General features: G+C 32.5%; 2 protein-coding genes across 2 annotated transcripts; one reads left to right on the top strand and one right to left on the bottom strand.

The window, feature by feature from the left end:
* Nucleotides 1-3925: 3925 nt before the first annotated feature.
* Nucleotides 3926-19094, bottom strand: LOC143048064 (uncharacterized). The gene is made up of 4 exons (XM_076221509.1): nt 18964-19094; nt 16136-16186; nt 11734-12042; nt 3926-4138 (listed from the first exon to the last, which is right to left on the bottom strand). Exons 2-4 carry the CDS (start codon nt 16175-16177, stop codon nt 4016-4018), a joined length of 474 nt encoding a protein of 157 aa, XP_076077624.1. The 5' UTR covers nt 16178-16186; nt 18964-19094; the 3' UTR covers nt 3926-4015.
* Nucleotides 19079-23693, top strand: LOC143048060 (BAG family molecular chaperone regulator 2-like). Its single transcript, XM_076221495.1, has 2 exons — nt 19079-19355; nt 23267-23693. Exons 1-2 carry the CDS (start codon nt 19139-19141, stop codon nt 23614-23616), a joined length of 567 nt encoding a protein of 188 aa, XP_076077610.1. The 5' UTR covers nt 19079-19138; the 3' UTR covers nt 23617-23693.
* The last annotated feature ends 1597 nt before the right edge of the window (nt 23694-25290 follow it).

Below are 25290 nucleotides of genomic sequence, written 5' to 3'. Positions count from 1 at the left end.
TCATTGAATAGTTATGTTTTATTTAAAAATTATCGTCGTGGTAATTAATCTGTCAGATCAATTGTCCAGTATATTGATTGCTATTGTTAATTTCAAAAACATAGAATTAATTGAACATGTCTATCAGTCCGGGCAAGTATTAGTATACATTTTTTTTTAACAGTAACTTTATTTCAATAATTCGATAGAATTTTACGATTTACTTCATTATTTCATTTTTGATCGAATATTGTGTAGACCTACATCTGAATGTGCAAACTCCGTCGTGCAAGGCTTTTTCATACTTCAAACGAAAGGCTAACTAAAATATTGTGAATGTAATCAATGTATACTTGATAGTATGAGTAATATGCTCAAATATTTCAAATTGAAGCATTCCACATTATTTGTGGAGACAACAAATGAAAATAAAAGAATCATCGGTTTCAGACATATTCAATTCTACGAGTTCAAGGAGTTTTTTTTATTTTTCAATCTGAAGTTAATACAAACATCATAGTTGATACGATGTATAGGAATATTAAAAGTAAAACTTAACCAGGAATCCTCACAGACAAGCCTTATAATGCCAAAGGACAAACTTCAATTCATCGTACTATAAAAATGTAAATTTATGACTTGGATGGAGAGTTGTCACATTGACACTCATACCACATCTTCTTATATCTATGTGTAGGGTAATATAGATAAGGCTTTCAAACATCAACTTAAAAACTACCGGTTAACCAGTTAATTGGTCGAACAATTAGCTGAGTAACCAGTTAGGCAAAAGTGTGCTATTTGACAACACTAGTATTTAGTATTGTTTTTGTGTAATTTTATTTACTCAATGCTCATATTGTCTATTCTGGTTACTTTTGCTTGTTCTAGTCCTGACAACCCTTGTTTTCATATCTAATTTTCACATTCTTTTAAGTCTAAAAGTAAAAGTATTTTAATGTACTAATGGTATTTGTATTTTTGAATGTCTTATTAGAAAATATACATTTATCAATCCTCTGTTGATAGATGTCTTATCATTGAATATGAATGTATTTAAACAAAAGTAACAAGTGTGTTACAATATGTACAGCTGACCCTTCCCTAACACCCGAGTTTTCCATGTTTTTGTCCAGCTTGCAACTTTTGTTGTAGAAAGCTTGACATAGGGATAGTGATTCGATGGCCGTGTTAACTGACTTCTTAAAAGCTTTATATTTTAGAAATTGGAGGACCTGGATGCTTCATACTTTGTATATAGTTCCCTCATGTTACAAAATTTCCATCTTACACATGTTCATTGTCCATGACCTCATTTTCATGGTTCGGTGACTACTTGAAAAATAGTTAAGATTTTTTGAAATGTTTAAAAATTCTCTCTTATCGTGAATAATTGGATAATTATATTTGGTATGTGCATACCTTGCAAGGTCCTCATGCCCATTAGATAGTTTTCACTTGACCTCAACCTCATTTCATGGATCATGATCAAGATTAAGTTTTAGTGGTCAAGTCCATATCTCGGATACTATAAGCAATAGGTCTTCTATATTTGGTGTATGGAAGGATTGTACAGTGTACATATCTAACTGGTAGATGTCATCTTACCTTGACCTCATTTTCATGATATATTGGTTATAGTTAAGTTTTTGTGTTTTTTGTCATTTCTACTATATCTGGTGTATGGATTGATTGTAAGGTGTACATGTCCAACTGGAGTGTCATCTGACCTTGACCTCATTTTCACAGTTCATTGCTCAGTGTTAAGTTTTTGTGTTTTGGTCTGTTTTTCTTATACAATAAGAAATAGGTCAACTATATTTGTAACGAAGGATTTTAAGCTGTACATGTCTGTCTGGCATAGTTCATTTGACCTTGACCTCATTTTCATGGTTCATTAGTCTTGTTTCTTAGAAACTATAAGCATGATAAGCAATAGGTCAACTATATATATTGATAGTAGGTGTACATGTATTTCTCGTTATGTTTATATGACCTTGACCTCATTTTCTATGATCATATATATTAAGCTTATGTGAAAGTTGTATTAAAAATAACTTTGTATTTAGTACTATCAATATCATATCAATGGTTATAAGTAAAGAAAGTGACACATTCTAGTGTGTGCACTTTTGTCTAATGGTGCTGCTAAATCCATATTTTTATGTGTGATGTTTATATTTCTATCTTATGGGGATTTTCTTTTTTGCTATGGTGTTGCCTGCTTAAATTGGACTTTTTATTTTCCATTTCTTACTTAGTATCTTCTCACTTTTTCACAAGGAACAGCAACTACACTAAAAAATATTTTAGTTTGCCTAAATCCTACCCAAAGATGGATAAAGTGGGTAAGTAGGTTTTTTCGGCAAAGAAAAAATTGAACGTTCAGATGTTTCTAGTCTTCATGTCTATCTAAATAAATAAAAAACTTTTTCACATCAGGACAATAAAATATTTTGAGTAGGCAGCTATATTCTGGGTAGGTATGGTTAAAGCTAACAGACATATTCTTTTGTATTGACTCTCCCAACTTACTTTTGTAGGGACAAGAAAAATTTTGAGATTGTTATTGTTCCTTAGGAATGTGTGAATTTGTTTGTTAAAAGTAGGGTCAGTAATAGGTCTTTATAGCAAAATTACAAAACCTAACATGTTTTGTATTTCTTGTACTGGTATAGATTATCATGTTCTGTGTTTTCTATTATAGTTTTAAGTAACAGTAAGTCCTAACATTTCTATTATAGTTTTAAGTAACAGTAAGTCCTAACATTTCTATTATAGTTTTAAGTAACAGTAAGTCCTAACATTTCTATTATAGTTTTAAGTAACAGTAAGTAACAGTAAGTCCTAACATTTTTATTATAGTTTTAAGTAACAGTAAGTCCTAACATTTCTATTATAGTTTTAAGTAACAGTAAGTCCTAACATTTCTATTATAGTTTTAAGTAACAGTAAGTCCTAACATTTCTATTATAGTTTTAAGTAACAGTAAGTCCTAACATTTCTATTATAGTTTTAAGTAACAGTAAGTCCTAACATTTCTATTATAGTTTTAAGTAACAGTAAATCCTAACATTTCTATTATAGTTTTAACTAACATTTCTATTATAGTTTTAAGTAACAGTAAATCCTAACATTTCTATTATAGTTTTAAGTAACAGTAAGTCCTAACATTTCTATTATAGTTTTTTAAGTAACAGTAAGTCCTAACATTTCTATTATAGTCTTAAGTAACAGTTAGTCCTAACATTTCTATTATAGTCTTGAGTAACAGTAAGTCCTAACATTTCTATTATAGTTTTAAGTAACAGTAAGTCCTAACATTTCTATTATAGTCTTAAGTAACAGTAAGTCCTAACATTTCTATTATAGTTTTAAGTAACAGTAAGTCCTAACATTTCTATTATAGTCTTAAGTAACAGTAAGTCCTAACATTTCTATTATAGTTTTAAGTACATTTCTATTATAGTTTTAAGTAACAGTAAGTCCTAACATTTCTATTATAGTTTTAAGTAACAGTAAGTCCTAACATTTCTATTATAGTCTTAAGTAACAGTAAGTCCTAACATTTCTATTATAGTTTTAAGTAACAGTAAGTCCTAACATTTCTATTATAGTTTTAAGTAACAGTAAGGCCTAACATTTCTATTATAGTTTAAAGTAACAGTTAGTCCTAACATTTCTATTATAGTTTTAAGTAACAGTAAGTCCTAACATTTTTAAAAGATGTCATTATAATATACCTATTTGTAACTTTTATGTCATTGCTGTATTTTTTTGTTTCTCAAATTGACTTTCAAGGTTTTTAATTCATCTGTTGATTTTCTTTTGGAGTTGAACATGTTATTTTCTTTCATCCTTAATCACTAATAATAATCCATCTTTTTCAACCTATGACAATGTTTGAAGGCAAAATCTTTACTATCATTAATTCAAGATACAAAAATGAATTTTCCAATTATTTTTAATACAATCACTTAATTCAAACAAATATACATTACAAATAAAAATAACAAATAAAGAAGATAAATGTCTTTTAAACCAGATGCATTGTTTGTCCTCTATTGAAAGGCCTAACACATGTAAATTGTGGAGGAGGGTCAATATAATCTCTTCCTTGTCTGTGTCTTTCTCTATCCATCTCCCATCGCCTTTCAAACTGCAAAAAATGCAACAACAAAAATTATTAGAATGTGTTTTTAGGAATACAAAAGACCTACAGACACTACCCAGCTGAGTTTAGCAAACAAAGCCATGAAATAAATTAGTCGACTAATACTTTTATCCTCCCTTCATTTCTAGAAATAATATTTTCTACCAGCCATCCAGTCATCTAACTCTCCAGTATGTTTAATGTGGTCTTTTGACCAGCTTAAATAAGTATATATCCTCATTTATGATTGGACATTTGTCAATGCATTTTATTCACAGTACAATATAATTTTTAGCTTGCAAGGCTTTTCATGTAATATAGTATTAAGTTAGATACATTGTATACCGCCATCTTGGATAGTACAATCTCAGTAAAAAATCGGTCTAGTTATTTGACTAAATCTGCATATTTGAAGACAGATTTGCAATTTAAAGGTTAGACTGTTTAATAATATAAAGAAAATGTGGTAATTTATTGTATAATTCAAAATATATAGCAAGAAAACAAGTTCGGTGACACCATTTTTTATTTTTATTTTCTTAAAATATATTACAAAACCTATCTTTTCACAATTTATTTCAAAATTCTATCTCATAGATTTTTTTTTATGCACAAAAATGTGGTTTTCCATGAACAATCTAACCAAATTTAGGCAATTTTCAACGACTCATAGCTTGAAAAATAGCACAATGACCCATACTTTTCATTACATTTTTGAAAAGAGCATAGAAAAATCTTCATTTTGGCCAAAAAATATTTACTTATGATCTGGCCTCAGAACACAATTATTCTTCCCCTTGGCTACAATGCATTTTTTAGTTAAAGTCAAATTGAATTAAAAAATTTGCACCGCCACAAACATGAAATAAATTTAACTGCTTATAGACCATTATTATTCTAATAAAATATGCTTGTCCCAGTACAATCCATCAGTGCTTTTTATTTTGAGGGCCCTATTAGCATGCCAATGGTAGGATTTGAATCTTGAATAAATGACGAAGGCTGATTTCTACCCTACTTTCATTTTGGCCAAATCACTACTTTCACTTTCAACAATAATTTTTTTCCACATGTTTTACTTATTTCAATATATATGCAACTGATAGGACCACTCAAATAGTAAACATTTCAAAGAAAACAGTAGACAGATTACTTGGGAAGAAATACCCCATATAATAATTGGGAACTATATTCCTAGACCACAAACAAAGGGAATTAATTGTGATCTGAGGCCTAGGACACAATTATTCTTCCCCTTGGCTACAATGCATTTTTTAGTTAAAGTCAAATTGAATTAAAAAATTTGCACCGCCACAAACATGAAATAAATTTAACTGCTTATAGACCATTATTATTCTAATAAAATATGCTTGTCCCAGTACAATCCATCAGTGCTTTTTATTTTGAGGGACCTATTAGCATGCCAATGGTAGGATTTGAATCTTGAATAAATGACGAAGGCTGATTTCTACCCTACTTTCATTTTGGCCAAATCACTACTTTCACTTTCAACAATAATTTTTTTCCACATGTTTTACTTATTTCAATATATATGCAACTGATAGGACCACTCAAATAGTAAACATTTCAAAGAAAACAGTAGACAGATTACTTGGGAAGAAATACCCCATATAATAATTGGGAACTATATTCCTAGACCACAAACAAAGGGAATTAATTGTGATCTGAGGCCTAGGACACAATTATTCTTCCCCTTGGCTACAATGCATTTTTTAGTTAAAGTCAAATTGAATTAAAAAATTTGCACCGCCACAAACATGAAATAAATTTAACTGCTTATAGACCATTATTATTCTAATAAAATATGCTTGTCCCAGTACAATCCATCAGTGCTTTTTCTTTTGAGGGCCCTATTAGCATGCCAATGGTAGGATTTGAATCTTGAATAAATGACGAAGGCTGATTTCTACCCTACTTTCATTTTGGCCAAATCACCACTTTCACTTTCAACAATCATTTTTTTCCACATGTTTTACTTATTTCAATATATATGCAACTGATAGGACCACTCAAATAGTAAACATTTCAAAGAAAACAGTAGACAGATTACTTGAGAAGAAATACCCCATATAATAATTGGGAACTATATTCCTAGACCACGAACAAAGGGAATTAATTGTGATCTGAGGCCATCTACCTTAAACCTGTTAAAGGGAGATAATCATGTAACTAACAATGATAAGCGATTACAATAATGTATACTTATGAAAATAATTATTTTTCAACAAAACATTTCCCTAAATGTTCAGCATATATGTTTTATATAAGTTAAACCATGTGAAGAAAACAACAACTATAATTCTTACTGTTAGTTTAAATCTTACTACTTTCTTGTTCTTTGTTTTGTATACCGGTAGTCTATATCAGAATAATTAGATATGGGAAGATGTGGTGTGAGTGCCAATGAGACAACTTTCCATCCAAATAACAATTTATAAAAGTAAACCATTATAGGTCAATGTATGGCCTTCAATTGATCAAAAGCATGAAAATTTGCAGTGTTAGATATGACGTTGATTACAGAGTTTTGAACAAAAATCTAGTATGGCCACCCATATTTAAAGATGGCCAACATAATTAAGGTACTGGGAAAAACAACACATACCAATGAAGTCTACCAATATGCTAGAGTTCAGTAAATGATCATTAAAAGTATCAAATGAAAGCCCATAGTATCAGCTTTCTAATTAGTATCAGTTTTTTCAGCTTTGTTATTCACAATTATTCTCTCAATTGAAATATGTACCCTAGAACCTCCCAAAAAAATCCAACATAAAGCTAAAAAACATGTATTTGTTGTTCCCAAATACATAAAATATCAACAGATGAACACTAATTAAAAGTTTGATATATTGTGACAGCTAATTATTAATAATTATTATTACAACAAGAGTGCACACACTGAAATGTCTTGCCTTCTTTACTAATCATTGATTTTATGTTGATAGTCCTAAATGTAAAGCTTTATTACAACTGTCACATAAACTTAACATTAACCAAGAAAACCAAACATTGATCAATGAACCATGAAAATGATGTCAATGTCAGATAAACATGATAAACCATGCCAGGCAGACATATAGTTGACCTATAGCTTACAGTATAAGAATCAAAGAGCTGATAGCTCTGAGGTGGAAGAAGGTGAATAAAAGGTAATTTGAATTACCATAAAAGCAGCCCCACTAACCTAGGCTGCTTAGTTCCATTTATTGTTTTTGAGATACGGAGTGACATATGAAACCCCCCTCCCCCTCTTTTTTTTCTTCAAAAAAACTAATATCACTAAAATAAAATTTTGAATCACAACCAAAAAGTATACAGATCTTTAACTTAATATAACAAAGAAGTGTGTAAAGTTTTAAGCAATAATCATAAATTGTTTTTGAGATACGGCGCGACATGTAATAAAACCCTCCCCCACAAAATACTAAATAACTGAAAAATAAAAATTTTCCATCCATAGTTAATCTTTACTTGTTTAGTAAACAAATTAATAAATCAAATGTCCTGAAATATTTATGTGAATTATTATCTTCCATCCATAGTTTGTCTTTACTTGTTTAGTAAACAAATTAATATCCATTTAATTTAGACCATTATTTACATTTTCACACAGGTAAACTAATTTGGCTATAAATAGATCAAAGCATGTCTGTGTAGAATCTCTAAGCTAAAATCATAATTTTTATAATTTTATTTCTTTAAATAATCAAATTTAAATTTATGAAAATAATCATGATTGATAAAATAGTATTGCATAAAGTTTACGTTTTCGGAAGACTATTTATGCTTAGGTCATGGTTCTAGAGGCTTCTTCACATATTTGTAAACAAACCAATATGGCCGCCACACGTGATTACCTTTGCTCATGTGAAACAAATATTTCTGACAAAAGTCAGATTTCTCTTGTCAAAAGGGATTTATATTTATATTGCAATAAATTATTCAGAAGGAGGTACGGTACATTCAGTTTAGATTATATTTTCTATGAGCATTTAGAGTTTAATTAAAATTCTCCCAACAGTAACGTACTGCTCTTGTCAACTAAGTCTTGAATAATTTTATAAATAGATTCAAACCATTTGAAGTAGAAGGGCATCTAATTCACATGACAAAGGAAAACAATGAATAAAGACATCAATTTAATAAGAAATAGATCCTTTCTATTTATTAAAAACAAAATCTTCTTGTCTACAAATTCGTAACTTCAAGGGCAAACATGTAAACAGGGTGAGTTGTGCCGATACCAAATTCACGCATGTGTACTTCAAATATCTACAGTAAAAACATCCGGTTACAAGTAAACAAATAACGTTCATGTAGATGAGATGAAATCTAATAATTTACATAAATAAAAGGGTACATATTTAAGATAGTGATTGTTTTTCAATCCTAATTTACAAATTAAACTATTCAGATGCTTAATCATGTGTAAAAATCGGTGTCAGGAATCAGAAGTTGTTATGAAATTGTAATACACAGAAACGAAGGCGGCATACAGAGAATTCAATGATTTTAAAGTCTTCTTCCACCAAAAACAGACCAAAACACAAAAACTTAACACTGAGCAATGAACTGTGAGAATGAGGTCAAGGTCAAATAAAATCTGCGCGGCTGACACATAGATCATAAAATATTTACATACACCAAATATAGTTGGCCTATTGCTTATTGTATTAGAAAAATAGACCAAACCTCAAAAACTTAACTTTGACCACTGAACCATGAAAATGAGGTCAGATGGTCAGATGACACCTACCAGCTAGACATGTATGTAAAGCAAAATATTGTCCTATGAAATATTGTACCACAAGACAATATTTCATAACTATGTAGCATGAAATATTGTGCTCGTCTATGGAAAAATGTCCAGAGAAGGACAAATTTTCATAGCGAAATTTTGTCTGTATAAAGACAATATTTCACAGATAAATGTTATGGAATTTTGTCTTGTTAAAGGGAGGTTATATTTTGTGTGAATTGAGGCAATATTTCACAGATAAATACTATGAAATTGTGTCCTATTAAAGGAAGGTTATATTTTGGTTATATTTTGTGGGTATTGAGACAATATTTCATAGACAGATTGTCATGAAATTTTGTCTCATGAAGGGGAGGTTATTAACATATATTCATGGTATATAGGATTTTTTTCCTGCGACACATGCTTGTGTATATATTTACAAAATAAGTGATTGTCAGTTCATTACTTATATTTGTACAGTATACTGTAATAAATTGAAACATATGTTAGACAATTCTTTAATCAATAATACATGTAAACCATTTGTAATGTATCTATATGCAAATTTGAAACTCACTATTAGTAATAATATAAATTCCTTACTATTCAAAACAATTTCAGTTATAAATCTAAAAATGTGCATGCTGCATGCTTGTCAGTTGTGTACTATTTCTAATTGTATAATAATTTGATTAAAAAGTATTTTCAAAGCCAGTATTTCATAGTGTAGTTTTGTCATGAACAGAATTTCATAGTGAAAATTGTCCAGTAGGAGGTGACAAAATTTCATGGACAAGGACAATATTTCAAAATGAAATTTTATTATGAAATACTGTCAGTGGACAATATTCTATATGAAATTTTGTCCGACAATATTTTATGTTACATGTACACCTTACAATCATTCCATACACCAAATATAATAGACCAATTGCATACAGTATAAGCAAAACAGACCAAAACACCAAAACTTAACTATAACCTTTGAACCATGAAAATGAGGTCAAGGTCAGATGACACATGCCAGTTGGACATGTACACCTTACAGTCCTTCCATACACCAAATATACTAGACCTATTGCTTATAGTATCTGAGATATGGACTTGCCCACCAAAACTTAACCTTGTTCACTCATCTATGAAATGAGGTCGAGGTCAGGTGAAAACTGTCTGACGGGCATGAGGACCTTGCAAGGTATGCACATACCAAATATAGTTATCCTACTACTTATAATAAGAGAGAACTTAACATTACAAAAAATTTTAACTTTTTTTTCAAGTTGTCACTGAACCATGAAAATGAGGTAAAGGACATTGGACATGTGACTGACGGAAACTTCGTAGCATGAGGCCTCCATATACAAAGTATGAAGCATCCAGGTCTTCTACATTCTAAAATATAAAGCTTTTAAGAAGTGAGCTAACACCGCCGCGGCCATAGCCACCAGATCACTATCCCTATGTCATGTATGTCGAGCTTTCTGCAACTAAAGTCGCAGGCTCGACAATAAAACCTGTATAAACTGGCCGGCTACAAGACTATGAAAAAGGGCCGGTTTGGACAGTGAGTCGGTTTATTCAGATTTATGTTTTGACCTGAAGTAAATGACTTGTGACGTCCGATACATTGCATGTTAAAGTTCTGTCAGATTGTAAATTACAAAAAAATGTGAAGACTGATACATTAAAATAAAAAACACAATAAAATAATTACTTCGTATGATCATTGTTTTAAAATCTGCATATGCATTGGATTGAAACCCGAGAGTTTCGTTTACTTCCATGATTGTTATTTCCAATTGTTGGTACGGCCGATTTGAAAGCCAGAATATTATCAATTGAAATTGCATCACGATTGAAATATTGTCGTACAGTTTACACTGCACATTGATTGTTGTAATCTGGATGTTCTTCATTATCAGGGTCATTCTTTTAAAGGTTCATTACAGGGAACCCAGGATTTCGAAAACACAATGTAAATTTCTTACTCTTCGATTTGAAAAAAAATATTTAAGTTAAAAACGCAAGTTCAATCCGAGATATATTTGGCGTGTCTTTTAGTTTGATTAATACGTTTATAATGTTTTAATAAATAAAAAAGCTCACTACTGTACAATTATAAGTTCACAGTTTAACACCTTGCTAATTGATTATCCTGAAAAGCCATATAGTATGAACAAATATGTTTTTATTGCATATATCCATCATTTACAATCAATTAGACAAACTGGTTTTGACAGGTAATAATTGATGTAATTAAGAGTATTTGGACTTCATCATAAAACCGGAATTCGGAATATGCATGGTCCGGAGTACAAAGGGAATTTTAACATAGACTTTGAAGGAAAAAAAGTGGGGCTTTAATTTTCAGCTGGAATGGACAGGAAACCAGTTTATTCAGGGTCCAGTTTACTCAGGTTTGACTGTAGTGGACATATTAGTGGGATTTTTAGCCATGAAGTAAGATTAGTAGTATGAGGTTACTGGTATTGTAAATATATTTTCAAATTTCCAGATTTGTCAAATGTCCCTTTCTTTTGACTCTGACCAATCTGCAGTTGACAAATCATCTCCCCTGGACATGTACACCCCTCCCAGTGGCGGATCCAGGGGGGGTGGGTTCCGGGGTGCGCACCCCCCCTTTATTTTTGCCGATCAATGCATTTGTATCGGGACATATGTTTTGCACCCCCCCTTTGCCCTGGGTTAGCACCCCCCCTTTCGAAAATTCCTGCATCCGCCCCTGCCTCCCATCCAGAATCTGAAAACTTGTCTGTTAATTTTGACCTCAAACATAAATTCTAATTCAGGATTTTTCAAAAACCCTATGACTTACTGATTTAAAACCACCTATACATTCTTTAAAATCTTCATATTCAGCTAGACATTCTCTGCCTGTCTGTACATTTCTCAGGCCAACTTGACTTGCACATCTGTAGTAATCCATCTCATGGTCTGCACACTTACTATCTCGTTGACAATGGTACCACTGTGAAGTTATAGGTGTTAAAGGTGTGTAGATCAGGGGTAAACCAAATCCAGCACCAAGTCCAGGATAATGCTGATCCCAAACCCTCAGAAATCTATTTATACCTCTCCTGAAATATGGCACTGGTGGTTCCTCACGTTTTTGATCCCTAAAGGGCTGAAATAATAAATAGTATTTACAAGCACTACCAACTAAATTTAGTCAGGAGTATAGTGTGTAAGTAGTGAGAGAAAGTGTGAGTGTGAGCAGCTATATTTTTTTTCTTTTTCTTTAATGACTATATTCTTGTATTATGAAGATAAATTTAAAAAAAACAAAATGGATAGTCTTGTATATAACTTTCAATATTTACCCTAAAAACCATAGTCAGGTGGTGATTGTAGGGGTATTGTAAAATCCTGACTATTGAAAAACAAATAAAAGATAAAAAAAGGAGTATTCACTAGAAATGATATAAAGGTTATCTGTTCTTACATTTGAATTGTACTAGTTAGACAAAAATCAACCATAGATATAATACAAAGATATAATACAAAGTGGTTTCATTTTGAGACACAATATATCTCATTCAATTACTAGTTTCTAAGTAATAATGGTTGTCTTACATATTTACATTTATATGAATTTGTCTATGTCAGTTTCAAAAGCTCTAAAAACTTGTGATGCTTAGAGTGTGCACCAAATAAAACTACCCCCATAAGAAGATTGCAACGCTGTAACAAGAAGTCCCCAGATGCTGTGTTTTGAATGAAGAATAAATTATATATAGTGTGTACAATATAGAAATTAAATCATGTACTGTACTACGAAGCGAGATTCAAACTGAAGAGGAAAGGTATTTTTATAATCCTTGGTGGTCGAGTGGTCTAGCGCATCGGATACAGTGCAAGGCAATTTGGTGCCACGATATCCCAGTAGCATGAGTTGGAATCACAGCAAGGGAAGAACAACAAGAATGTGTCCAAAGTACCGGTACACGGATGCCCCACTCGCACTATCCTTTTCCATGTTCCATGGACCGTGAAATTGGGTAATAATCTAAGTTGGTATTAAAATTAGAAAGATTATACTATAGGGAACATATGTACTAAGTTTCAAGTTGATTGGACTTCAATTTTATCAAAAACTACCTTGACCAAAAACTTTAACCTGAAACTCCCACTTTCATTTTCTATGTTCAGTGGACCGTGAAATTGGGGTCAAAAGTCTAATTTGGCTTCAAAATTAAAAATATTATATCATAAGCAACAAGTTTACTAAGTTTCAAGTTGATTGGACTTCAGCTTCACCAAAAACTACCTTGACCAAAAACTTTAACCTGAAACTCCCACTTTCATTTTCTATGTTCAGTGGACCGTGAAATTGGGGTCAAAAGTCTGATTTGGCTTTAAAAATAGAAAGATCATATCATAAGCAACAAGTCTACTAAATTTCAAGTTGATTGGACTTCGGCTTCATCAAAAACTACCTTGACCAAAAACCTGAACGGACGGACGCACAGACGAACGCACAGACGAACGGAGCCACAGACCAGAAAACATAATGCCCCTCTACTATCGTAGGTGGGGCATAACAAAAATTTGTGAAAGCAAATTTACAGATCTAACATTGTTGGGCTGATTTTTAGACGAACATTATAGAAAATATTTATAGTGTGTACAATCTAGAAATAAGATATAGTGTGTACAATCTAGAAATAAGATATAGTGTGTACAATCTAGAAATTACATTTGGTGTGTACAAATAAGAATTTTACAACACAAACTTGGGTAACATTAAACCAGGTGCTCTGCAGGGCGCAGCTTTAGACCGCAGAGGTCTAACTCAGAACAGTTGGGGCAAGTATGGACACAACATTCAAGCTTGATACAGCTCTAAATTTAGATTGTGATCACATTTTAGACATAATATGAGTTTCTGACACAAAACAAATGTCAAGATCTTTCTTACAAATCTATTGGGCAATATTGTGCAATTAAAGATTTCTTCTTCAAACTTTTCAAAAATTTGGAATTTGAGAAATTTTTGGGGAAAAAATGAAAACTGCCCCCCCTTTTTTTTGCAATTATTCCAAAACCTGACATTTCTTTATACATAATTTACAAGAAGTTTAAGGGAGGTAAATCAGAACAAACCTAACATTGAAGTACCAGTCATGTATTACAACTCCAGTTTCCGGTGCATATCAAAACATGGAGGGAAACAAAATAGTGCATTTTTTTCTGAATTTTTTTCTGAACTCAATTTTTTCTGTTTGATTATAAGTTTATGCTGAATTGAAACATATATATAGACTTTAAAAAAATCTTGCATCTTTTGGGGGATATCAATCCAGGAAAGTGGAAGGATATCATGTTTACTGGAAGTGGTGCGGACTAGTAAAAACAGCAAACAGAAAGTAGGAAAAAAATGTTTTGACTTCAGGATTACGTAACTTTTTATTCTTTGTGGCATGACCCACTTTTTTTCGATTAAATCACAATTTCACAATAGTACATACATGATATGAACATGAAGTTTTTTTTCCATGTAGCATTTTTTATTTTTTTTATTTTCAAAGATCAGCTGTTTTGCATGTAAGCCTATAAAGCAGTCAATTACAAGACTGCAACCTTGAATGTTTAATTTATTTGAATTAGTTTACCTCCCTTATACTGCTTTTAAATTCATGTCTTAATTGTCCATTGAACAGAAAAACCTAGTTTTCCCACTTTTTTGGGCCTTTTGCCCCTAGTTCTAAAAAATGTTGAGCGATAACAACCAGAATCAATACTAAACATCCCTTCATGATAAGGAAACTTGTGGTATAATTTCAAAGAGATTCGTACACTTAAACACAAGTTATTGTTTGAAAATTACAAAAATGCTTATTTTGGTCCCCCTTTTTTGGCCCCTTTTTTTGGCCCCTAATTCCTAAACTATTGGGACCATAACCCTGAAAATCAATCCCCACCTTCATTTAGTGGTATTGAACCTTCTGGTAAAAGATAATAGAGATCCATTAACTAAAACAAAGTTATTGTCCAGAAACAAAATACGTCTTCGGACAACGACACCGACGACATGATACCATTATACGACGCAAATTTTTTTTTTTGCAGTCGTATAAAAACAAGAAGCCCTCAAGCGCCTGAATTGCTCACCTGTAACTTTTGCTTAAACCTTTCATCAATGATATTTTGTGCTTTTCAACATATAATAATGAGAATGCCATTGAAATGTTCTTTTTACATTGTATGTGTCATTTTTTCTTCAAAAGCAAAAAATGCATTTTACCATTTTAGCCATAGTGGCTATGTTCATGAACATGATCATGATGATGTACAAGGAAATAAAATACAAAATTTTGCTAGTTATTCTGAAACTCATTTAGTCCAAGTTTGGCTGATATTGATTCAGCAGTTTTAAAAGTAAGCTAACTAAATGAACAATCAACAAATTGTAAAAATTTGTCTTTAAAGGACAATATAACTCATTTAGGGGTCAATTGACAATTTTGGTCATATAAAAATTTATTAGTAGATCTTACCTTGCTGAACAATTTTTCTGTTTACAGTTTATCTTTATCTATAATAACATTCAAGATGATAACCAAAAACCTCAAAATTTCCTTAAAATTACCAATTTAGTAGCAGCAACCCAACAATTGGTTGTTAGATTTATCTGAAAATAATTTTAGAGCTGATAAAACTTTCCCTAATGAACATTTTATTTTTTCACCCACACAGATTTGCTCTTAATGCTTTAGATTTTGGGATATTTATTATAAGCCAAAAACTACATTTTACCCCCTGTTCTCATTTGAGCCATGGTCAATGATGGTGATCATGATTTTTTATGAAAAAGAAAATAAAACAAAAACTTATTCTAGGTACCCTAAGAATCATTCAGCTAAAGTTTGGTTAAAATTGGTACAACAGTTTCAGAGGAGAATATGTTTGAAATAACACTGGACAGAGGATGATGACAACAGACAATGGCAAAAGCTCACATTTCTGTTGAAAAGGTGATTTAAGAAGTATGATTCAAAATATAACACATTACTACATGGTACATCACACATCTATATACACATGTATTAGTAGGACCTGAAGATGTGATGGGGATGCTGATGTGTGATGGTGATCAAAACACACACTTTAGAGTCAAACCATAGCAGATCAGTATGACCATTAAAGTTTCAGAGTAATCATCACAAGTCCTACATACATGTATATGAAGGTATACTGGAAACTAGAAATAAACAAACCTCAGTAAGTCCCAAATAAATTCCTCGTGTTGCATCTGGCATTGTGAACCCCTGAAATAATACAAATTTTGAAATAACACTTCAGACTGAGTAAAACTTTTAAGTACCGGGAAATCTAATTATTTGTGTGGATCGATGCACTATTGATTATTCAGATTAACTGCAGAAATTCAAGATTTCAGAAACTAACTAGCTATCATTCCTTTGTTTCTTAGTATAGATAGTAAAATTAGGTTTTTCTCCGAGTCGTTTGTCGTTTAAATCACTTAAAACTAGGTGAGACATGAACAGTAGTGATTGATATGTAGTTTATATATAGAAAATTGACTATTTCAATCAACAACAAAAAAATCCAAAATAAATATCTGTATCATATACCCAAGCACCCGTTACCACGATTTCCCGAGGATTACAAGAACAAATTAATATCCAAAGGACAAATTGATTTGTCTTGAACATATGGTGTTATACTACTTAAAAGTAATATTAAAGTATACAATATTAAGATATAAGTCGTGTTTACTCATATGCATGCAATAAAAGTGCGATTAAACTTCAGGAAATCGATAAGCATGTCTTGTAAATTATATGCAAATTACCTATTAAAACAATATGGTGAACATAGTTATTCAAAAGGTAAACAACTTTTAAAATATGCATACCAATTGATTTCTTGAAGATAACTTGTATTAAATTGAGTTTTTACCACTAAAACGTCTCAGACCTTATAATTATTCAAGTTTAAGCAGTAAAACACCATGTAAAATCATGTTTTTGGGACAAACTAAATTTGTCCTTGGGATATTGTGGTACCCCCCAAGTGCCTGTGGTTTCACATAATATACACCTTTATACTTATCTTATAGTCCAAATAATTATGACATCTTGGAAGGCTATTTTTGATTTTTGCTCTGACGCCTTCCTGTGACATAAGGCATCAAAGAAAAAAATATAAATCCCCAGTCCCACTAGACCAAGATCGCACCATGATCATCGCAATCTAAAATAAATTCAGATCGTGGTGAGCTCGAAGTATGAGTGGCATGAAAATGTAAATTTTCGTGTCAATCAGGTTGCTACTACGTTCTCATTACGCTTCTACAACGATCTGGCTACGATTTAACCACATTTTCACAACGCTTATTCTGCGACTTCACTACGATCATGACGATAATCGCTATCTTTCTACTCTCATCATGCTCTCACTACGACAATACCACAATTTATCCGATTGCAACATTCCTTCTATATCTCAATGATATGTAGAGTTTTTCTGAAACAACTCAATCAAGCAACAAAATTAATGTAAGGGTAAGGGTAGAGGTAGTGGCAGAGGGAAATCTGTTAGTAACAAATCATGATCCAAAAGATAGATATCAGAACGACCATTATCCAACCTGAATCACAACTTATTGCTGGTATATATCAAGATCAAATGAAGATGCTTTAGTGAATGGTAGTAGGGATGACACAGATGTGTCACGAATGATTGAGCTGTTGGAGATAAAGGACAAGAGGTCCAAATTACATACAGACAAACAAAAGCTGGAGAGCTTTTATAAATTTTATATGACAATGACAATGAGCATGATGATGGTAGTATGAAAGTAGTTGAGTCGTAAGAACAGCATGTCGTGATGGGGATGGCATGGGTGTGCTAAAATCATACTAAGGTCTTTAACATTGTGGTGTAAGCGTGGTATATTTATAACATGGTATTATCGAAGTTGAAGTGTGTTTTGGTCGCGGTAAGAACTTGATGGTCGTAGTTAAGTTGCTGTGAGATCGTAGAGTAGTCTCCCCGACTAGAATTGCACTTTTGCTATATATGCTGTCACTACAATATGGTACAGCGACGTTTGCTATCTTACCACGACGTTACTGCACTCTCAATACGATTCTTCTAAGACTGAATTATGCCATGACTGCACCATGATTGTTTTGAACATGTTCAGAGTTTGACATGCTCATTAAGATCATGAAGACCTCACTACGACCGTACTATGGTCTTACTGTGAAAGAGGGACGAAAGATACCAGAAGGACAGTCAAACTCATAAATCAAAAATAAACTGACAACGCCATGGCTAAAAAATGAAAAAGACAAACAACAGTACAGTCATCACACAACATAGAAAACTAAAGAATAAGCAACATAAACCCACCAAAAACTAGGGATGATCTCAGGTGCTCCGGAAGAGTAAGCAGATCCTCCTCACATGTGGCACCCATGGTGTTGCTCATGTTATGACAAATGCTGTAAATAGTCTAATTCGGTAGGTCACATTCATGAAAGGGAAGGGGATTGTAGTCATGACGTAAGGAACATATCCGATATTTTGTGAAATGGTTATTCCATAACGGTCAACCAACTCGTGATCTGCACGATCAGAATTCTCATTTTTTCTCAGATCATAGTGTGATCGCGGCCTAGTGGGACTGTGGTATAATTGCCTTTCAAGATGTCATAATTATTTGAACTAACTTATCTTTTACACCTTATCGCTAATCCAGCCTCCAGGCTGACCCAGCCGCTTGAACTTATGACGCATACAACAATCACTTTTCCATTGTGGCGTCAGATATTTTGTTTTATGACATCAACATTTTACGGGAACATATGTGATATCTGGTATTGACCGACAAGTGTCATTTGTGGTCTCTTGACTCTTGACAGTTTTGTGGAGAGAACTTTGTCTTGGTCTCATTCCACATCTTCTTTTTTATATTTAAAAGTTAAAAGGAAGTAAAAATTAAATAATAAGTAAAGAGCAAATCATAATTAAATCTAGCAGATAGATTCTTCTGTTTTTAAACATAAATCTTCACCTTTTGTGATTTTCAAAGCCAAAGGTTCTTCAATCCAAAAACTAAATGACCTTGTCCTGTCGACAGGAAGTAAGCAAAAACTTCTAATCATACTACGTACCGGTCTTTTAAAATGTACGGAAATTAAAAACTGTTCTGTTTGTTGTTTTCTTCACTGTCTAGTTAAAAAGACAATATGGCAGCTAAAGAAAAACTTCTTAGTATTGAATACCCAGGATTTGATCAAATATCTGAAAATTCGGAATCATACTTAAGTAATTTAATGGACGATGTGGAAAGGAGGGTTGAAAAATTGAGAGAACAGGCTATTGCAATGGAACAAGAAAGAGAAACAATACTAGCAACTCTCCAAAAAATACAGGACAATGATCTCAACCTAGAAATTTCAACTGGTAAACAACATATCTTGGAACCGATAGAAGAGTGTGTGTGTGTGTGTGTTCATTATAACAAACGGACAAATATCTGAATATGGCTGTATTTACATGCCAAAAACTACTCTGAGTAAAGACTTACCTGTGAAGTTGGAAAAGTTTTAATGCCCGGCATTCACTAGATATATTAATTAAGAATTGAATGCTTCTTTTTGTAACTTTATTGGGGTGTAAAAGCATTGACCGAAGTACATTTTGTTCTAAAAATGTACGCACGGTCAACGCTTTTACAACCCTATAAAGTTACAAAAAGAAGCATTCAATACTTATAATTACATTTTTTTGCTATAATCTTGAAAACACGAATTTTATATTTTTTTTATTCAATTCACCTGTGCACTTTATTGTGGGACCACATGTTTACAAATGGTTTATATCATGAATGAAAAGTTTGAGTAATGGAATTGCTAAAGGAATAACATGTGATGTGCAGTTAGCCAATCAGAATAAAGTATATAATGAAACATACATCTAATGTAATTATAGTTAAATGCATTTTGTGTTGCAGAAAGATAAAATCTCTTTTGGATTTTGATGGGCATTTTTTTCCTTCATGCATAAGGTGTGAAAATTAACCAGTTAACTAAGTTGTGGTACAACTTTGAGATGCTCGCTCAGGTAAAACCTGGTTTGTATTCTTCTTCTTCCAATACACACAGTGCAGTCCTCTAATTGAGTATTATCGCACTATTGCCCATGCTGGTTGTGACAACAAAGGTGAAAGTTAAAAACAGTCTGATGGTGCGATTAAGGGATACTGCAGCTCAGTACCCCCTGCTTGAAAGCATCTTGTGATGTACTGTCCACCAAAGGTTGTGGGAGGCTGTTCCATATCTATATATGCTGTCTGGAAAGAAGGAATGCCTGTATGTTGAAGTTCTGGCATCGGGTATGAGAAATCGTGTTGTGTGTCCTCTTGCTACGGATGATACATAGTGTGTAGCTCTAGCGTTGGAATTGTCACGAGGCCATTTACTATCCTGTTCATCATTACTGCTTTGCAGTTGGCCCTCCTCTCTGCTAGTTGTTGCCACTATAGAGTTTTTAGCATTGATGAAACACTGCTGGTTTGTTGGTAGTTGTTCAATACATACCGTTCTGATCTTCTTTGCACACTTTCTAATTTCTGTATGTTAACAGTGGCGGATCCAGAATTTTGCCTAAGGGGGGGCCCGCTGACTGACCTAAGGGGGGGCCCGCTCCAGTCATGCTTCAGTGATTCCCTATATAATCAACCAAATTTTTCCCACGAAAGGGGGGGCCCGGGCCCCCCAGGGCCCCCCCCTGGATCCGCCTATGGTTAAGGTTGGTGAACGGGTCCCAGACTGAGCATGCATACTCAAGCAATGGTCTGACTAGCGTTGTGTAGCATACAGCTTTTGTTTGTTGGGGATAGTGCTGAAGATTTCTTTGGATGAAGGCCCTGGTTGAATTAGCCTTTTTAGCTATACTCTTTATGTGGGTGTTCCATTGATTAATAGTTTTGTGGATTGTGACACCTAGATATTTTGCTGAGTCAACCAGTTCTAAATTGTGCCCATGAATGTACTGTTTTGATTGTCCTTAATTGACATAAAAATAGGTAATGTATCTTCACAACTATAAGTGAGTTAAAGAGTTTATCTGAGTGGACAGTATCATAAAGTAATTCAGGTGTTTGTTATTTTTACACCTTCTGCAGAAAGGAAAAAAATTGCCCATCAAACCAACTTTCTGCAGAAAGGAAAAAAATTGCCCATCAAACCAAGAAAGATTTTATCTTTTTTAAACACAAAATGCATTCAACATTTATATATCTAGTGGATGCTAGGCCTTAAAACTTTCCAAACAGCACAGGTAAGTCTGCACACAGAGTAGTTTTTGAGGTGAAAATACAGCCATAACTGTCCATTTGTTATGATGAACCTTAAAAACTCTCCTTTGGACCATATTTACCGTTAATTGTACAGAAGCCCTATAAAAAATGATAAATATGGCACTGCCGCTGGGTACAGTTACCCGTCACATAGTCCAAATAATTATAACGTCTGGCCAGGCTATTTAAATTTTTTTCTGGGACGCCTTCTTACGTTTCCTACATAGGAATGCGTCACAGAAAAATATTAAAATAGCCTTGCCAGACGTCATAATTATTTGGACTTAGTTACCCGCAAAAAGTACATGAAGTAACAATACGCAATAATTTTTTTCACTAACAAATGACTAATGAGACAATTGCCACAAACTACAAATGTATATGAATTTTGAAGGATGACCCAATTTCATAGGGAAATGAACGGTAACCATAAAATAACTTTTCAATGTTAGCCACTGATTTTAACATCTTTCAAATTCTTTGCAAATTGTCTGTATAGCATCAGGATACATGAACCTTGCATTTGGACACTCTTCTCTTCATTACCCTGTATAACTCAGTTTTCATATTTGAAAAAAAAATGTATATATATCATTATGAACACAAAATTATTGAATGAACATAGCAATGATAATTTAAACATTTATACATACATTAGTACATTATGTATACCATGTATATAGAATGTAGCTATTCATTTTGGTGGCTTTTCCTGCAAATCCTAGTATGCAGCCTTATGACAGCATTTACTTAAATACTTAACAGATATTTGTCCTTCCTTTAGTACTAGCAGAAGTTCCCCAGAAAACGTTGACCATCGTTTTATTTCTTTGGAACAAATACTAAACATTAACATCTTAAGACAATAGACAATATTTATTAGCACAAACACATTTACATTAAATGGTTATGGCATACAAAATTAAGACAATAAACTGACAATAGTTAAATTGCTTACAATTATATTAGAGTGACAGTACTAGTGGTATTCACAGTGAAGAAAAAAAAAGACTATACATATATTTATCTTAAGTACACTGCGTTGAATAGACATATATATATATATATATACTTTAATTTTGAAATTTATAAATCTTTTTGAATTCTCAGGAGCGGATCCAGCCATTTTAAAAAGGGGGGGGGGGTGGGGGGGGGGGGGGGTGGGGGGTTCCCAACCCAGGATAAAGGGGGGGGGGGGTTCTAACTATATGTCCCCATTCAAATGCATTGATCGGCCCAAAAAAAAGGGATCCGCCAATGATTCTTTTTGTTTATTCTAAAGCAGTATTGGATATAAGATTTCTTAAAACAATATTTTTTTCTGAAGAGAGGATGCCATAAAGCGATAATGTCATGTCCATCCCCTCTTTGTAAACATTGTGTACCATAAAAAGTAACATAAAGAAAATATTTATTTGGTCTTGCCTAAACGGATGTAACTTCAGGAAACTTTAGATTAACCATGGCCAGTTTTCCAAAATCTTGGTCAGTTTTCATTTGACATTGTTTAAGTAGTAATTTAATGTTAATTTCTGTTAAAGATTAAAAGAGAAACTGATATATAAACATCTGTACACCATTTGATAGATCTTTAAGTTATTCCAAAATTGCTCTTATTAATGTTTTTAAAAGATCACTTGAGTTTTAATATCCAAAGAGTGTTGTTATTTACAAATGTAGAGATTTTGGCATTTTACCCATATCTGTGTTAAGGAGTAGGTCCAATAAGACTCCTTTTTGGCCCCAAAATATAGCAGTTTTACAAAATTGTTAAAATGTAAACTGTTAGTTATTTATTGGAAAGTAGAATGCTTCTGCTTCATAAATATGGTCTGTTTTCGACAATACAATGCACATATATCGGGTTCTAGCATCATTAACTCATTACAATATGCCAAGTTATAAATTGCCAGAGATTGTTAAAAAAAACCATCTTGTGATATCAGAGATTCAGAGTTGTATGGTTTAATACTTTGAATATATTTCTTTTATTCAAACTGATATTTTTTTTCAGATGAAAAAGAAGAAATAGAGGCAAATGCAGAAAGACTTATCTGTAGATGTTTAACAATTGAAGTCAGTATAACAACTCCTAGAAATGACCTTCAGGAAAACGCTCTTCAAAAAATAAATGAAATTTTACAAAATTTAAAAGCACAGTTGAAATCAGGAAGACCATCAGCCATTGAAACGGCCAAATCCTATTTAAATGCATGTGCTGAAGATGAAGGAACAGTTGTTGATTATAGATTTCAGGGAATTATTTTAGAATGTACTGCCGATGATCAAAAAATGGTTCGCAAAAAATTAAAAGAAATGATTACTGATAGTTGTAACTTTCCTGAGAAAAATGGTATTTTATAGTTATTGTTATTTTAAAACAACTCCATTGTTATACTTTTTTGATTGTTAAAAATAAAATTAAAAAAAACATACTTATACTTGCATTACATTATTGAATATTTATAGTAATTGATGTTTCCAGTTAACTGCAGTCCTTAACAACATGAAAAAAGACCATCAAAAGGATTATTATTAATATTTACTGACCACAACAGTTGTAGTTTTTATATGACCGCAAAAATTGAAATTTTTTTGGTCCTAAGGCTATATTGGTATCACGTTGGCGTCGTCATCGTCCGAAGACTTTTGGTTTTCACACTATAACTTTAGTTTAAGTAAATAGAAATCTATGAAATTTAAACACAAGGTTTATGACCACAAAAGGAAGGTTGGGATTGATTTTGGAAGTTTTGGTCCTAACAGTTTAGGAATTAGGGGCCAAAAAGGGCCCAAATAAACATTTTCTTGGTTTTCGCACTATAACTTTAGTTTAAGTAAGTAGAAATCTATGAAATTTTGACAAAAGGTTTATGACCACAAAAGGAAGGTTGGGATTGATTTTGGGAGTTTTGGTTCCAACAGTTTAGGAATTAGGGGCCAAAAAAGGGCCTACATTAATTGGTCTACATTAAGGTCCAAAATTAAACTTAGTTTGATTTTAACAAAAATTGAATCCTTTGGGTTCTTTGATATGCTGAATCTAAAAATGTACTTAGATTTTTGATTATTGGCCCAGTTTTCAAGTTGGTCCAAATCGAGGTCCAAAATTAATCGTCGTCCGAAAAACTTTTAGTTTTTGCACTCTAACTTTAGTAAAAGTGAATAGAAATCTATGAAATTTTAACACAAGGTTTATGACCACAAAAGGAAGGTTGGGATTGATTTTGGGAGTTTTGGTCCCGACAGTTTAGGAATAAGGGGCCAAAAAGGGCCCAAATAAGCATTTTCTTGGTTTTCGCACTATAACTTTAGATTAAGTAAATAGAAATCTATGAAATTTTGACACAATGTTTATAACCACAAAAGGAAGGTTGGGATTGATTTTGGGTGTTTTGGTTCCAACAGTTTAGGAATTAGGGGTCAAAAAAGGGCCCAAATAAGCATTATTCTTGGTTTTCGCACAATAACTTTAGTATAAGTAAATAGAAATCTATGAAATTTAAACACAAGGTTTATGACCACAGGAAAAAAGGGGCCAAAAAGGGGCCCAAATAAGCATTATTCTTGGTTTTTCGCACCATAACTTTAGTATAAGTAAATAAAAATCTATGAAATTTAAACACAAGGTTTATGACCATAAAAGGAAGGTTGGGTTTGATTTTGGGAGTTTTGGTACCAACAGTTTAGGAATAAGGGGCCCAAAGGGTCCAAAATTGAACTTTGTTTGATTTCATCAAAAATTATATAATTGGGGTTCTTTGATATGTCGAATCTAACTGTGTATGTAGATTCTTAATTTTTGGTCCCGTTTTCAAATTGGTCTACATTAAGGTCCAAAGGGTCCAAAATTAAACTTAGTTTGATTTTAACAAAAAATGAATCCTTGGGGTTCTTTGATATTCTGAATCTAAAAATGTACTTAGATTTTTTATAATGGGCCCGTTTTCAAGTTGGTCCAAATCGGGGTCCAAAATTTAACTTTGTTTGATTTCATCAAAAATTGAATAATTGGGGTTCTTTGATATGCCAAATGTG

The sequence above is a fragment of the Mytilus galloprovincialis genome, chromosome 1 (genome assembly GCF_965363235.1).
Source record: "Mytilus galloprovincialis chromosome 1, xbMytGall1.hap1.1, whole genome shotgun sequence".
NCBI lineage: Eukaryota > Metazoa > Mollusca > Bivalvia > Mytilida > Mytilidae > Mytilus > Mytilus galloprovincialis.
The sequence above is the reverse complement of the archived record's forward strand: the minus strand, read 5'-3'. Positions and strand labels throughout refer to the sequence as shown.